The following is a 17,758-nucleotide window of genomic DNA, read 5'->3' on the forward strand; positions in this document are numbered from 1 at the left end:
ACCTGTACAATAATGCTATCATTATTTATGATTATCATTTAGCATTATCATTGCTCTATTTGTGTTGTTTGTACACTAATGTTTGATGTTGGTAATATTTTATTAATGTTCTTTATCAAGGCTGATTTAGTTTGATCATAAAATCAATATTTGTTTCATCAAAAAATATTATAATTAAAACATAATTTTAGCATTTTAATATTGAAAAAAAAATTTATTCATGTTATATCAAATTAGATTTTTAAAAAAGTATCATTGTTTCAGATTTGTTTGAAAAATGCCAATTTAGTCATCAAGAATATGATCATGATTGTTTACTTAATGTTGAAATGGTGACATTTTCAGGACTGTTTTATGAATGTGAAGAGAACAGAAATTATTTGTAACAGTATAACATGTCTTTATGCTTTTTATCAAACCCATCAATCTTTTCTGAACAAAAACTTTACACTTAAAAAAAAAATTTGTACAGATCCCAAAGTTTTGGTATTGCATTTATGCGTTACTTTAAGATTACAATTTATTTTCAAATACAAAAAGTCCCAATGAACCAGAAGCTGCAACCCTTTTTTGTATTGTGACACAGTTCCTAGAGACCAGAATATTAAACAAAACAACAGTGGGCATGGCTTGTTTTTTTCTACTGAAAGCTGAATGGATGTAGTAAAGTAGGCATTTTTTTCAGAAAGATAGGGAAAAAGAGTGTGGTTAGGTGTGTTAGCCATGCCCAATTCCAAAGGTATACCTAATCTAACAATTTAACTGGAAAAAAAAACATGGAATGCATTTTCAGATTTTAATTAAAGATTACAAGTGCATTTTGTCAAAATGACATGCACACATGAATTGGTCCCCAAAAAACTAGCAATGTGAGCTAACAAAATCATATGGCGAGTATTGATTTCTTGGGGACTTTAACTTCTGCCAATTATTGCAAACCATTTACTATAAGCCATTTTTACTTTGGATAAAAGTCTAAAATACGGAATTTGGCGTTTTTTTCTAAAATAAATGATTGTCCTTTGTATCCAAACTTAAAACTGACAACCAAACCAATTTTTTTATTTTATATTATTTAACATTTTTGTTAATGTCATTATATTATGGGAGTTTTGAAATGGAATGACTTTGTGGAAGTGCTGCGATGAGATCTGATAATTAGTCTGCAAAAAAGATTTGGCAGCTATCAAAAAAAAAAATTCTCCTTTGAAAGAAATCGGTTCAAGAGCCGTTTGAAAGATTGTGTTTAATAGACGGCTCTTCATCTCACCTGCGGGGTTTGCGGATATCCCATAGTCCAACTCCCTCTTTAGAGTTTGCAGTGGCCAGCAGACGAGGCTCAACAGGGTTAAACATCACACTGTGAAATGCTGAGGGGTAGTTGGCCAAGCAGAACGGTTCTAGAACACACAAACAAAAATTTCAGATAAACGTTTTGACACTCATTAAAGAACCGTTTTTGCTTTAATTTAATAAATTAAAATAAACATGGGGTGTGCAAGATTTATTAAATACAATTATGTTACTAAAATTGTTACAAATGATTTATATGTATAAGATATGATTTTATTAAGTAATATCATACAAGCAAAATCCACAAAAATGCCATCGGCAAAAAAATAAATAAATAAAACTTTAGCTTTTACTACCAAAACAACTTGTGATAATAATTTCATTATTTGTTATTACACCGCAGTCCTTATGTTTTTAAAAAGCAAGAAAAATGGGATTGCCTTTGCAAGGGGCACCTGCAAAATTTTATTCAAAGGTACGCTATACGATTCAGCACCAAAACACGAACTGGTTTGTTAAATAAAATAAGAATCTAGCCTAAATAAAAGTAAAGTGAAATATTCTGTTTCAAAGAAGCATATTTTAAACAGTTTTCACTGTTATTTACAAAACCATCTATTGCAAAGTATTTGCAGCAGCACTGAAGTGTTTCCAGATCACCTCGGAAGAACAAACTTCTGAGGATGTCTATTGTGCCAGTCTGTCAGATAAAAATGTTTAAAACGCCTTGAATGGTATAGCGGTTCCATGCCAGGAGGCTGTGCAGCTGGATCAGAATTGTCCGATGAAAGAGACATGGGCTGTTTCTCAATTCCAAGAACGCAGAGAACGGACTTGCGTTCTTGTGGAGACCGGTCTTGCCAGGTGTCCTCGGAAGAACGAACTCAGGAGACCGCGAGGACAGAGAACGCGTCCTTTGAGAATTGAGATGCTGCGTTCTTCCTGATGGTCATGTGACCTTCACGTGTTTTAAATGGAAATTATTTAAACATTACAGCATTCATACAACGATTTATTGTTTTTCCCCTCTTCAAAATATATACTTTGCATAAAAACATTAGAAATATACTCTGCACAATATAAATAAAACAGATTTTAATACGAATTTCAGCAAACAACTCTTAATGTGTTTATTCCTTTATTAAGATGTTCATGTTAATGTTTACTTTCACCGTTTCATTTAGGGAAGCTCCTGAGGTAAATAAGTGATATTTCTAAACTTTAATAATAAATCTAAATAAAATGCTGCGCTTCCCACCTCCAGTCGCAATGACTTCTGGGACTTCCAGAGCGAGTTCGGTGCTCAAGTCAGCATCAGTGCGTCCTCGATATCAAGAACACATCCGGGAAGTTTCACGCGTCCTCCGTACTTGCGGTCTTGAGTATTGGAACTGAACTTAGGCAGCTGATGATGACGTTGCACGAGAACACGAGGACGCAAGACCGCTGAAGAACGCATATTGAGAAACAGCCATGGGCTGGGCCTGGAGTTCCCCCAGCTCAGGTGCTGATTAATTAAGATAAGCTGTTTTATAGAGTTTACTCATTTTGAACCTTTTTTAAACAATAGTTATCTGAATTTTGCCAGCATAACTAAAGCCTGTAGATTTCTTTACCCATCTCCCACCATGCAAGTACATAAATGAATAAATAAATAAATAAATAAATCTGCATTAATTCATGGTAGGTACCGTATGCCAGCAGGCGCCACTGGCTTTTGCTATGCTTCTAGCTTGTAGGTTAATACTGCTCAAATTAAAAGAAAGATGCTCTCCAACTTTTGAGCAATAGCTTATAGACCTTATACACCGCATGACCTTAGAAAAAAATACAAAATATTATAAGAGGATATACCAGTGTTTTATATTACTTAGCAATTATTGTTTTAGATCAGAAGAACATGATCCTTCAGTTATTTCATGTTTTTCATTTTTTAAATAATGTTTTTTCCATAACAAATAAATATCTATATTTATAAATAAATAACATTCTTATCATATAGATTTCTTTACTTAAATGTATGTGGGTGTGATGAAGAAATGTACTGTATATCTCATGTTTGACATGTATGTTCAATAAACAAAAACTTTAGAGAAAAAATGATGTCATGTCAATATCACACATCCCTAAAAGTCTTCTTTCAATATCTTTAAAAAATGACAAGAGGTCAGTCTAACCATACACATCTAGTGGCATTAAGGCAGTCCATACTTAAAAACAAAAACTCCACTTTCACGTGTCTACCTCCATGTGGTGGCTCTCTGGTATCCCATATGAGAACTCTTCCGTCATCAGAGGAGCTGGCGAAGACGTTATCATTAACCGGACTGACGGACAGACCATACACGGCGTCATCATGCAAGAAGACATTGAGCGTCTCCCCACGCTCCACGTCATGCAGAATCACCTGCTCATCATTTCCTGTACAAACAAACAGAATGAGTTCACATTAAGCTTTCCCTCTAGGGGAGATCAATTCTGAAATGACAAGCAGGCCAACAGCGTCATCAAGCACTGCACTGAAGATGACATGATCAAGGATTATGATAATGGAAATGGAATGTGAAGATATAATTCATGAGACTAAACTGCAATACAAAGCTGCAGACGATGACAACAGGTAAAGAGTGCTAACATTAGCCTACTTCTGAATGTGCCAGTGCTTCATATAGCTACATTAGATCACAAATTGTGTTCTTAGAACTAGGGCTGCACAATATGGCAAAAGCATTGTTGTCACGATAACTGCATATGCAAAATACATATCTCAGATTGTATGCATTTGTTGTTTATCTAAATTTCACCAATCAGATGATGCCTTACTATCTTTAGCCCCACCTCCCCAGTAGTGGCTGTTCTGCTATAGGCTGGAGCAGCCCAAAGGCAAACCCAGAGCTGAAAATACATACTTATGGCGGGAAAGAAGACAAGTGAGGAAAATGACAACAGCCAATCAGAGTCAGAACATCTGCTGAGGTTTTCACTCATTCATAGGCTTCGTCCAATATTGCTTACTTGTCAAGTATGTACTACATTTGACTTTAATCTTACTTTATGACCATTAGAAAAGTATGTTCTATATAGTTTAAATAAGAGTAGCATGAATGGAATTCGGAGGCACTACATCCAATTTGTCACACCATTTGTCATTATTCCCTCCCATTCAAGAATTCTCTAGCGTGGCATCATGGGAAAGCATACAACCTATCAGATGTGCACTTCAGAATCTTGCTGGAAGCAGAAGGTAATCCGGGTACTTCTCACATACTGTTTTTCGAATACTATGAATTCGGACGTACTACTCGGCTCACCTACTGTTTTTCACATACAATATAGTATGGAAGTATGCCATAGTGTTTTAAAGACTAAATGTTTGCACCTTCACATTTTTTCAGTTTAAATTAGAATTAATTGGGTCTGAAAAAAATATTGCAATATCATTAAATAAATTAAGGATTTAAAATCATAGCTAATAAAAATTGCATTTTTCTAGAGAAAGGTTATATCAGAAAAAACATCTTTTTAGTAATACTCAACAATATCGCATATTTTCCAGTATTTTTCTGTCATGTTCCACCTGCAACTCCTAAAAGTGAATATTTCCACCAACAGTTGTAGTTAATGTGAAAAAGCTCTTCTCTGCTTCAGCAGTATTGTGAATCTGAGCAGCTGTGTGTTGTACCTCCTGAGAAAACACGCTTGTTGGTGCTGTCAAACGCCAGGCAGAAGATGTTGGACAGGTGCTCCCCCTTCAGCTTCATTGGTTTTGCCCGTGAGTGTATTGCTTTCTCCATGTGCCACAGCAACACCCTGCGGTCGTCTCCCCCTATAACAGAAAACACATAAACAGATTCACAAGAGGAACAAACTGTCGAGTGTGTATATATATAAATTTTTGTTCTTTAAACTTCTCATTAACTTTCTTCCAAATTTAAAATGGAAAATGTTCTCATAACTTTTGTGATTGCCTTAAAAAAATATTTTCTACATTTAAAATGCTCAAAATTATAAAACTTAAGATTAGGAAGAATTATTCTTAGTGACTCTAAGATTAAGATCCGTGCTTAATAAATTGAAACTTTTCAAGAGGTCTCCTTTCATTTTTATTGCATTTTATTATCTGTATATGTTATAAATATCCAATTTCATTTTTTCATTTTAAAATTTATATTGTTTTTACTAAAATGAACAGTTTTAGGACCTTCAAAAAATCCCTCCAAGGTTTGTGCAGGTTTAATAGTCAAATTTAAGACTTTTTAAAACCTTTTTAAGACCACAATGAATGAAATTTCAGACTTACGCGAGGTTAAAGGATTTTTAATGGCCAAGTTAAAACCTTAAAAACAAATGTTATTGAAAGGAAGATAATTAAACCACATTAATAAGTAAATAGAGTTAATAAATAAACATTTCTAAAAACTTTTTTTGAAATATACTGTTAGTGATTGGATGTGTGTTAGCCCAATTGGGTAATGCTTTACATGGAAATAGGAAAATTAAGACCCATTTAAAATTATTTAAGAACTACAACACTATATTTCAGTGGATTAACATATTTTAAGACCCCGCAGATACCTTGTACCTCATCAAGATGCATTACTGACAATTGTAATCTAATCACTAGACCAGGTTCTGATCTCAGGTCAGTGCGACACATCTGATATACGAATTATGGCCATAAATAAAAGTCTGAGTGGACTGGAAAACAGCACATTTATATCTAATGAAAGAGAATCAGGTGACTGCCTTATGCTGAATCAGTGTCATGTTTCCATCACTATTTTAATGATGTGGAGAATATCTGCAGACACGCGTGTTATATATAACTGACTACATAGGGATGCATTACATAGGCCTCTCACAATAATCAATACATTGACTTATCGCACAACACATGGACATGACCTCAATCATTTTTGGTGATTCAATATATGAGGTGTCAGTGTCAGTATAGTTAAACAACACTATAGTATTTACTATAAATTACTTCAGTATATTTTCATGTGGGTGGCTGACAACTGAAAATAGATCTGGTAGCAGATTTCGCAGCCTGTTACTTTTTTACCTTGAACCTTTTTGTAAACATTTAATATTATTATTTATTTAGGATACACGTTTTCACATTCTGATTTTAATGCCTGATTAGTAAAATGATTATAATTAAATCAAACATTCTTAAGACTAAAATATTATGTGTTCCTTGCAGGAGTGTACTCATTCTGGAATTATGATGAGTGGCATAGAATTGTCTTTTAAATGACAATAATATCGTTTATCGCAATATATTTTGGTGCAATATTTCCAACAACAAAAAATAGATATTATGACAGGCCTAGCATTACATTGACCAAAGTGACAGCATATTTTTACTTTTGATCAACTGAATTGATCCCCATTATGTAAACGCATATAAAAGACGCCCAATGTTACAGAAGCATTCTATATAAATAAAACATTTGTTCATTTGAGCTTTCTATTCACGAAAATAATAATAATACATGCCTAATGCAAGTGAAAACACATGAAGACAGAAATAAAACCTCAACCAGGAATGAACATACGAAGCCAAACAAATCAGCAACAGCTGCAACCAATTAATGAGTCAGCAAGAAAAAAATAAAAAATAAAAAAAAAAATAAAAAAAAGAGTACAACAGAAACTGTCTCACAAAAATAGTCTGAAATGTCTAGAGTGAGCATTAAAGAGGACCTACTATGCAAACATCACTTTTATAAGGGATTTGAACAGAGTTGTGTGCAACAGTGTGTGAATATAGCCAGCCTCTAAACAGTAAAAATTAATCAAATCTATTTTTTATAATCACACTTGATAAAAACAGTCTGCAGAAACACTTTGATTGACATTCTCCCTTTGTACGTGTCGTGTATAGTTTAGCTCCAACTCTAATCAAACACACCTGAACATGCCAATCATTGTCTTCAAGATCAATAGAAATCTATAAGCAGGTGTGTTTGATTAGAGTTGGAGCTAAACTGTGCAAGACACTGGCCCTCCAGGACCGGGTTTGCCCGCTAACTAGGATCTAGGACAGGGGTGCTCAATCCTGTTCCTGGAGATCTACCTTCCTGCAGATTTCAGTTGCTACCCATATCAAACACACCTGAACCAATTAATTAGGACCTGAACACCACTTGATAATTACAGGCAGGTGTGTTTGATATGGGTAGCAACTGAAATCTGCAGGAAGGTAGATCTCCAGGAACAGGATTGAGCACTTCTGATCTAGGACATTGCATGGGCAATCTTGATCCTGGAGGGATCCTAGATGCTGCAACCTAAAAAAATATTGGCTGTGTCCGAAAGCTTAGGTCAGGGGTGTCCAAAGTCGGTCCTGGAGGGCCGGTGTCCTGCTGATCTTAGCTCCAACTTCCTTCAACACAACTGCCTGGAAATTTCTAGTATACCTAGTAAGAGCTTGATTAGCTTGTTCAGGTGTGTTTGATTAGGGTTGGAGCTAAACTCTCCAGGACACCGGCCCTCCAGAATCGAGTGTGAACACCCCTGGCTTAGGTAGACGACTTGTTGCCTTACTGCCCTTATCAGTAGACCCAAACAAAATCTGCACCCATCATTCATTTTATTTATTTACTCATGCAAATGTGTGTAAATATATTTATTCAGTTTTGATTTTAATTTCTGTATTATTATTATTGAATCATGCGCAAATATTTAGATAATTTATGTACAATTTGTAAAGTAATATTAACTGTCTTAGTGGATTTATTATTTGAGACTTGCTAGCTTTGTTTATCAAAAAATGGTTCTAATTGTGGTTCAAAACTTCAACTTTGAAAAGTGGACAGAATTTCAATTTACTAGAACTTCTATGTTAAGCTGCTTTGATAATCAACATTGTAAATGTGCTATAGACATAAAGATGACCGTAACTGGATTTTGACTGCAAACCTTTAAATAAAGTGAAGTTATTTTTTGTGCGTGTTCATTTTCAACTCAAAATTACTCTGCATAAATACAGAAATTAGTTTTAAAAAAAATGTTTTTTTAAAGCATTTATAGCAAAAAGGTCATTAGGCAGTGACTCTGGGGGCAGCGTTTCTCCATGAAAATACATCACAAAACTGATTTCTCTGTTGATACCTAAGGCAGTGGTTCCCAAAATGGGGGTCACAGGATAATGAGAGAGGCTCGCTTGGTGATTTCCAAAAATCAAATCAATTTTAATAAACTGTTAAAATGACTATATTCTCTCAATAACCTGCAGAGGACAAAACTAGTTACATTAAAAGTGCAACATACAAATAAAAAGCCAACAGTTTTACATTAGATTGAGACTCCTTGGGTTTTTACATTAGATTATCTCCACAGCAATATTGTCATTTGCAACAGATTGATTTTACGGCACCAGCCAAAACATTCTCACACCTTTATAGCACTCAAATACATTAAAAATGAAAAACAAGCAACTGATCGTGGAGAATGATCTCCAAGTGGTGGTCTCCAAAATTAAACCAAGAATAGACTTGTGCTGTAAAATTAGTGCCGACCAGTCTCAGTAGGTAAGGTTAATGTTAAATTAAACAAGTAAATAAATGACTATAAAAATTTTAGTATTGTTAGACTGTTGCACTTTTTTGTGTTGTCAATACGCTGATGTGTATATAGGCCTATTGGTGTGTGTGTGTGTGTGTGTGTGTGTGTGTGTGTGTGTGTGTGTGTTGTTGCATTCAACATTTGTATGTTTATAACCACATCTGAAAATAGTGGGGGATGTGAGTCACTGGCATTATTACTTTGGGGACCGTGGGCTGAAAAGTTTGGAAACCCCTGAATTTGCTGAATGCAGAACAAGATGTTTTGAAGAATGTTGAAAGGTTTCAAACATTCTTTTTTATATATAATTATTTTTTACAGATTTTTTTTTCACCTTTCTTTTGAATAGGACAGTGGAGGAGAGGAAAGTATTGAGAGCAGACAGAGGGGATGGGTCGGCAAAGGACGGTGAGCCAGGAATCTAACTCAGGTCGCTGCCCTTAACCACTAGGCTTTTGGTGCTGACAATACATTTTTTTTTATGTTTGCAAATCAAGGGCAAATAAGCAACAACAGACTTTTCTATTTTGGGTGAACTATGCCTTTAACAGTTCATCCTTGTACTTAATTAAACTTCAAACTACGAAAAATGTAATTATTAGTGACTTTTGACAATACCACGACAAAGCTTATGTGATGCCAACATGATGAAGCCCATATCTGTAAGTGACCCACTTCATGCAGACTAAAAATAAGCATTTTCTAGAAGACTGATCTTTATCTCAAGTGTAACATGCAATGCACCATAACCTAGTATTGATATTACTCAGGTGTGAAACTTATATACAGAACATTATTCCTCTTTTAGTGTGCAAAACATAAAAGCATTAAACCATGCAAGTATCTGACGAATAAATATTAAAGTTAGTTTTATATTCACACATTCAGACTCTTCTTGATAATATAATTTTAGAAAAGTCTTCTTTGCATATTCTAAATAGTGAAATCATATTAGCAGCAAATGACTATCAAAACACATCATTAACAGTCAATTAAATAGTACTTATGTTGTTTTGAAGTCATACTTACATGCGATTTTACATTAAATATTTAAATAAGCGTGGTAAACAAGTTGTGACTAAATGAATGTGCGAATTAAAACCAACTTTACCTCAATCAAATTAAGCTGTCAGAAATGATTCTGAACTCCAGTTTATGGCTTCATTTCTCATTTGAGGTAAAGTTGGTTTTATATTCGCACATTTGTCCAGTGACAACTTGTGACATGCTCCCTACATTGTTTCGTTGAAATTGCAATGCAAACATGATTTTATATGATAGTCATTGGCTGATAACATGTGCTCACTATTCCGAATTTTAATATTATAATATTAAGGAGAAAGTCCTAATACAAAGCTAATTTCACCCCAATATGCTTATTGAGGTAAAGTCCAAACTAATTTGGAATATTCGGTCTGAAATCACATGCAAGTATGACTTGAAATCAACAGCAGCATTATTTATTTGACTGTGCACAATGTTGTACTTTGATAGTCAATGGCTGCTAATAGGATTTCACCACTTAGAATTTGCAAAGGAAGACTTTTCTGAAATGATATTATTAGGGAGAATGTCTAAATGTGCAAATACAAAACTATGTCACCCCCAATATGCTTTTTAAGGTAAAGTTGGTTTTATATTATCACATTTTTCCAGTGACAACTTGTGACAGTACCTACCGTGTTTACCAAGCTACTTTGGAATATTCGGTCTGAAATCATGACTTTAAAACAACGCTAGCACCATATATTTGACTGTGAACAATGTTGTTGCCTATTTTGATAGTTACTGAATGCTAAAGTGATTTCACTATTTAAAATCTGCAAAGAAGACTTTCATGAAATTCTCCTTAATAATATAAAGTCCAAATCTGTGAATATAAAACCAACTTTACTCCAATATGCTTTTAAAGGTAAAGTTGGTTTTATATTCACACATTCGTCCAGTGACAATTTGTGACACGCTCCCTACATTGTTTACCAAGCTACTTTAGAATGTTCAGTCTGAAAACGCATGTAAACATGACTTTAAACCAACACTAGCACTATCTATTTGACTGTGAACAATGTTGTACTTTGATAGTCATTGGCTGGTAATATGATTTCATCATTTAGAATTTGCAAAGACTTTTCTGAAATTATAATATTAAGGAGAAAGTCCAAATGTGCAAATCCAAAACCAACTTCACACCAATATGCTTATTGAGGTAAAGTTAGTTTTATATTGGCACATTTGTCCTGTGACAACTCGTGACACAGTACCTACATTGTTTCCCAATCTACTTTGGAATATTCGGTCTGAAATCGCATGTAAACATGACTTTAAGACAACATTAGCACTATTTATTGACTGTGAACAATGTTGAACTTTGATAGTCATTGGCTCCTAATATGATTTTAAAGAAGACTTTTCTGAAATTATATTATTAGGAAGGAAGTCCAAAAGTGCGAACATAATACCAACTTTACCCCAATACGCTTCCGTTAGCAACTGCTACCTGCCGCTGACCCACATTCAGCGAGAACCGGAGAATCTTACCGGACACCAGCCACTGGCCTCCATTGTTGGAGAACTCGATGGCGTTGACGCAGCCGAAGTGTCCGAGCATGTCCTTCTTGTAGAGGCTAGAGCAGCCGGACAGTCTGCGGCGCTGGAACTCCTCCTTCAGCTGCGGGTGTCCGTCGATCGTCCTGCGGGAGAGAAACCCGACGGCGCTCCGCATGCTGCAGCCCCGCGCCTCCTTCATCTCTCCGCCACAAAATGAGTGTCGACGCCGCCGCTAGAGTGTCCCGGCCGGCATGGGCTTGAGCTCGGGTCTGGTTCGGTGAACTGTAGCTCGGCTAGACGGACTACTTTTTACATGTTTGCTCGGTAAAGCGTGAAAGTGCGCAGCAAAAACAGAGGCTTGTTTAGAGTCCCACCGACCGCCGGCACTTCCTGCTCCGGTGCACGGCTGATGACGTCACGAGAAGAGATCGCTTTAAGTTCATTGTAGCAAAAAATAACATGATGCATGAAAACTGATGGAAACGTTTCCGAGTGCTTATATAAGATGATATGAGATACCTATACTACTATTGTGTATTTGCAAATCTCTAAATAAAAATGTTTAAAATAAATATTAAAAATATATTTGAAGACTTCTTTTAAGTTCCAAAAGACTAAACTTTCATGATCTGACATCTTTATACTTCACCACTCTTTTTCAGAACACTGGATTACCATTTCATTCATTTCAAGTATAATAGAATTTTGTCATCTTGTCTTGGCCTACATAAAGGGTTTCGTGTTAACTGCAGGAGGTTTTTAACATATTATTTTGTTTATTCGTTTTCTTTTTGGCTTAGTCCCTTTATTATTCTGAGGTCGCCACAGCGGAATGAACCCCTAACTTATCCAGCATGTTTTACGCAGCAGATGCCCTTGCAGCCACGCAACCCATCACTGGAAAACATCCCCACACACCCATTCACACACTTAGACTACACTACGGACAATTTAGGCTACCCATATCACCTGTACTGAATGTCATTGGACTGTGGGGGAAACCTAAGCACCCGGAGGAAACCCACGCAAACACGGGGAGAACATGCAAACTCCACACAGAAACAGCAACTGACCCAGCCGAGGCTCGAACCAGTGACCTTCTTGCTGTGAGGTGATTGTGCTACCCACTTTTTTAACCCATAAATAAATGCAGTGTAAATAGACATTTTAAAAACTGTTTATATGATATTTTACAAATATTAATATAGCTTAATTTTGATCCTTCATGGCATAGATTCAACAATGTTCTGAAAATATTCCTCAGAGATTTTGGTCCATATTGACCTGATAGCATCACGCGGTTGCAGCAGGTTTGTCGACTGCACATCCATGATGCAAATCTCCTGTTCCACCACATCCCAGAGGTGCTCCATTGGATTGAGATCTGGTGACTGTGGAGGCCATTTGAATACAGTGAACTCATGATGATTTATCACATGGCGCTTTATCCTGCTGGAAGTAGTCATCAGAAGATGGGTACACTGTGGTCATAAAGGGATGTACATGGTCTGCAAAAATCCCCCACACCATTACACCACCACCACCAGCCTGAACTGTTGAAACAAGGCTGGATGGATCCATGCTTTCATGTTGTTGACCCTAAATTCTGACCCTACCATCAAAATGTTGCTGCAGAAATCGAGCCTCAACAGACTAGGCGACGTTTTTCCAATCTTATACTGTCCAATCTTGGTGAGCCTGTGCATATTGTAGCCTCAGTTTCCTGTTCTTAGCTGACAGGAGTGGCACCCAGTGTGGTCTTCTGCTGCTGTAACCCATCTGGCTCAAGGTTGGACGTGTTGTGTGTTTAGAGATGCTCTTCTGCATACCTCGGTTGTAACGAGTGGTTATTTGAGTTACTGTTGCCTTTCAGCTGGAACCAGTCAGGCCATTCTCCTCTGGCATCAACAAGGCATTTGCACCCACAGATCAGCCACTTACTGGATATTTTAAATCAGCAGTTTCTGAAACACTCAAACCAGCCAGTCTGGCTCCAACAATCTTGTCACGTTCAAAGTCACCTAAATCACTTTTCTTCCTCATTCTGATGCTTAGTTTGAACTGCAGCAGATCGTCTTGACCATGTCTACTTGCCTAAATGCATTGAGTTGCTGGCATATGATTGGCTGATTAGAAATTTGTGTTAATAAGCAGTTGGACAGGTGTACCTAATAAAGTGGCCGTTTTGTGTGTGTGTGTGTGTGTGTGTGTGTGTGTGTGTGTTTGTGTGTGTGTGTGTGTGTGTTTGTGTGTGTGTGTGTGTGTGTGTGTGTGTGTGTGTGTGTGTGTGTGTGTGTGTGTGTGTGTGTGTGTGTGTGTGTGTGTGTGTGTATGTATGTATGTATATATCTATACATTTATTTATATATATTAACACATTACCACCTGAATGTTACAGATCCACTCAAATAAAAGTAAAGTCACACAAAACGTTTTAGCATTATAAATCCTCTGATAATAAGAGAAATATTTCTCTTTGTACAGATAAAGCCTTTTGGATCAAAGCTTTATGGAAACTTTACGTTTCCAAAATTTTATCTGGTTATCCAAGTGCAAATCAAAGTGCCAACATCGGTTTAACATTCAACCTAAAAGACAAATCACAAGTAGAAGCAGAAAAAGCATCTTAGTGTGTGTAGTTTTATTAAATTCCAGTTAAGGAATTACAGTGGTAGTATTTTTTCACCTTTTTCTTACAAATACAAATTTATCTGAGTAATCCCCATAACTGGAGTGGAACCTTTAAATTAAAAAGCTAAAATATTTTTAAATTACATTTTTTAATATGTAAAAAAACACAACTAATACTAGTGGCAGGTATACATTTAAACGGCAAACAGACAGTTGTCGAGCACAGCTTTAACTATAGGCTGACATCATCAGCACAGCTCCTTACATACTGTATAATATGATAACTTATGAACTTCTGACAGTCTGAACAGGCATGAAATATGTCCATTTAATTGCACCAAACCTCCGCTGACCATAAACAGAGCAACACTGACATCATTGCACAGCTTTGCCACTTAATCGTGACAAGCGCCGGTTGACTTATGGATAATTCTTCTCTCATGTGTTGAATTTGACATAGGTTGGCTTTCTAAGGAGCAAGAGAGGCACAATATAATTTGATTTAGATCTACTCTATATGAGTAATAAGGACTAAACTACCTCACGATCCTGCAAAGCAGAGACTAACAGAAGGTTCAGCACCTCTTTAAAAGGCCTTTTGAATAGTACACATGTCTAATATGTTAATAACACTGAGACGTGAGGATCTACACGTGTTCATGTCATCTACAGGCAGGTAGAAGCATTCAGGCTGAGGAAAACACTGCTAGTGTTATGCTACTAATCTGGAGAGATTAAGATACAGCGATGTTCAGGTTTGCAGCTCCTTCGTTTAGTATTCATGAAACATCCGCAGGCCATATTTCACCCCAAAATCAGGAGAATATATATATATATATACATACATATATTTTAAATATATACATATATATATTAACTGTGAAAAATTAAAGTCTTACATATTTTTGCTTGGCTTAAGTTTGTTTTTTGTTCTTTTCAAACTGGATTTTAAAAGTCGATCATTTGGTCTTATAAACTAACACTAAACTATTTTTACAGTATTTATTAACCTAAGTTTCAGTTTAAATTTCGACAACAAATTTTGATTCAGTTTCCGTCTTGGTCTATGAACTAAAATTCCATTTTAATTTTGGTTGTATTTTAGACTTCTGAATCCTTTTAGTTTTAGTCGACTGAATTTCATAAGATTTTAGTCGACTAAATGTACTCTAGATTTATAAGATATGTAAAGATATGTAAAAATATGTGTCTGCAATCAATCCACATGTAAGAATAGTAGCCTACTGAAAATGCAGGATTGTGTAATTATTTAGCATAACTAGGTTAATTAGGTTAACTAGGCGGGTTAGGGTAATTAGGCAAGTTATTGTATAATGTTGGTTTGTTCTGTAGACTATCGAGAAAAAAATTAGCTTAAAGGGGCTAATAATTTTGTCCCTTAAATAGTGTTTAAAAAATTAAAAACTGCTTTTATTCAAGCCAAAATCAGACAAATAAGACTTTCTCCAGATGAAAAAAAAAATTATCAGACATACTGTGAACCTTTCCTTGCTCCGTTAAACATCATTTGGGAAATATTTAAAAAAGAAGAAAAAAATTCAAAGGGGGCCAAAAATTCTGACTTTAACTGTATATAAAATATCAAAGTAATGACATTTGACTGCCAAATAATAATGTGGTACATATAATACATCACTCAATCACACTCTCATCTCGTTTAATCAGTTTAATCAGTAGTTTTCGTACAGTTTTTGTCCATAGAAATTTCCGTGATGAATAAGTTATGATGAAAATTTTTCAGCAACGAAATTAACACTGCTAGGTTTATTTATAAGTTTGTTAATTTGTATTGCAAAAATGATAATCTCTACCTGAAACATAAACCATGTACAAAATTCAAAACATACATATGTATTAAAGCATATACTGATGTTGTTTTATAGCATATAATATATAATTATAGTATAAGTTGTTTAATTATCTGCTTTGTGATGACATTTTCATGTTACAGTATGTATACGCACACATACATTATTGTTCAAAATAATAGCAGTACAATGTGACTAACCAGAAAAATCCAGGTTTTTACTATATTTTTTTATTAATTCATGGCAAACAAGTTGCCAGTAGGTGCAGTAGATCCTCAGAAAACAAACATGACCCAGCATTCATGATATGCACACTCTTAAGACTGTGCGTTTGGGCAATTAGTAGAAACAGGTGTGTTAAAAAAAAATAGCAGTAGCATTTAATCAGTGAGGTCATCAATTTTGTGATTTGTTAATCAGGTAGCCCCTATTTAAGTATGAAACCAGCACTTGCTGAACATGCATTTGAAAGCCTGAGGCAAATGAATCGAAGACATTTTTAGATGCTGTTTGTGTTAATCTATTATCAAGAATCCCCCCCAAAGTACCTCTGTTTAAAAAAAGGCATGTGCAAAAGAGGTTACAATTTGCCAAAGAACACATCAACTGGCCTAAAAAGTAATGAAGAAGTAATGAAGAAACATTTTGTGGACTGATGAGAGTAACATTGTTGGGTCCAAGGGCCACAGTTTGTGAGACAACCCCCAAACTCTGAATTCAAGCCAAAGTACACAGTGAAGCATGGTGATGGAAGCATCATGAGTTGTTTGTCCTACTATAGTATTGGGCCTATTTATCACATTCCAGGGATCATGGATCAGTTTCCATATGTCAAAATACTTTAAGAGGTCATGTTGCCTTATACTAAAGAGGACATGACCCTGAAATGGTTGTTACAACAATAGAATGACCCCAAACACACTAGTAATTGACCAAAGTATCAGCTCCAAACCAACAAAATTAATGTTATGGAGTGGCCATCCCAATCCCCAGACCTTAATCCAATCGAGAACTTGTGGGGTGATATTAAAAATGCTTTGTCTGAGGCAAATCCAAGAAATGTAAATGAATTGTGAAATGTTGTTAAAGAATCATGGAGTGGACTAACAGCTGAAAGTTGGTTGACTCCATGCCACACAGATGTGAAGCAGTTATATTTTTTATAACTGCTTCACATCTGTGTGGCATGGAGTCAACCAACTTTCAGCTGTTATGTGGTCATAAAACTAAATATTAGTTTAGTGCTTCAACAAAAACATTTGTACAAAATAGTTTTGAGTTTGTACAGTCAATGGCAGACATTGCTATTTTTTTAAACACACCGCTTTCAAATAATTGCCCAATTGTACAGCCTAAAGAGCAGGTAAATCGTGAATGCTGGGTCTTCTTGTTTGTTTTCTGAGAATCTACAGCACCTTCTGGTAACTTGTTTGCTATGTATCAACAAAAGAATATACTAAAAACCTGGATTATTCTGGTTAGTCACGTTGTACTGCCATTATTTTGAACAATGCTGTATGTGTGTATGTATACTGTATGTACACACACAGTATATACACAGTATGGACACTGTACACACACACACTGAATATGAAAATGTCATCACAATGCAAGAATCATTACAATTATATGTGCACCAACATAAACATTATTAAATAATTATTATATATTATATACATATATCATAATATCTTATTATTTGATTATTATTATATAGTACTCAAATTTTGAAGTGGATCAAGACCTTTCATCTTTTTTTAACTGCATATTTTACGATTTACAATTTTGAGGGTGAAATATGACCTGACGTATTCTGAAATATTTTAGGCACATTTTTCTAAATATCCAATACAGCATTTGGGGAAACAAGAAAACAAACCAAGAAA

The 17,758-nt window shown here is 35.4% G+C and overlaps 1 protein-coding gene across 1 annotated transcript in view; it reads right to left on the bottom strand.

Moving 5' to 3' along the window:
- Positions 1-11,784, bottom strand: part of dcaf5 (ddb1 and cul4 associated factor 5) — a 28,181-nt gene extending 16,397 nt beyond the window's left edge. The window contains 4 exon segments of the mRNA NM_001077552.1: positions 1,271-1,400; positions 3,538-3,714; positions 4,976-5,119; positions 11,404-11,784. Coding sequence (NP_001071020.1) covers positions 1,271-1,400; positions 3,538-3,714; positions 4,976-5,119; positions 11,404-11,611 — 659 coding nt within the window. The 5' untranslated portion in view covers positions 11,612-11,784.
- Between the last annotated feature and the right edge of the window lie 5,974 nt (positions 11,785-17,758).

This window comes from Danio rerio, chromosome 13 (genome assembly GCF_052040795.2).
Source record: "Danio rerio strain M-AB ecotype USA chromosome 13, GRCz13ab, whole genome shotgun sequence".
Classification (NCBI taxonomy): Eukaryota; Metazoa; Chordata; class Actinopteri; order Cypriniformes; family Danionidae; genus Danio; species Danio rerio.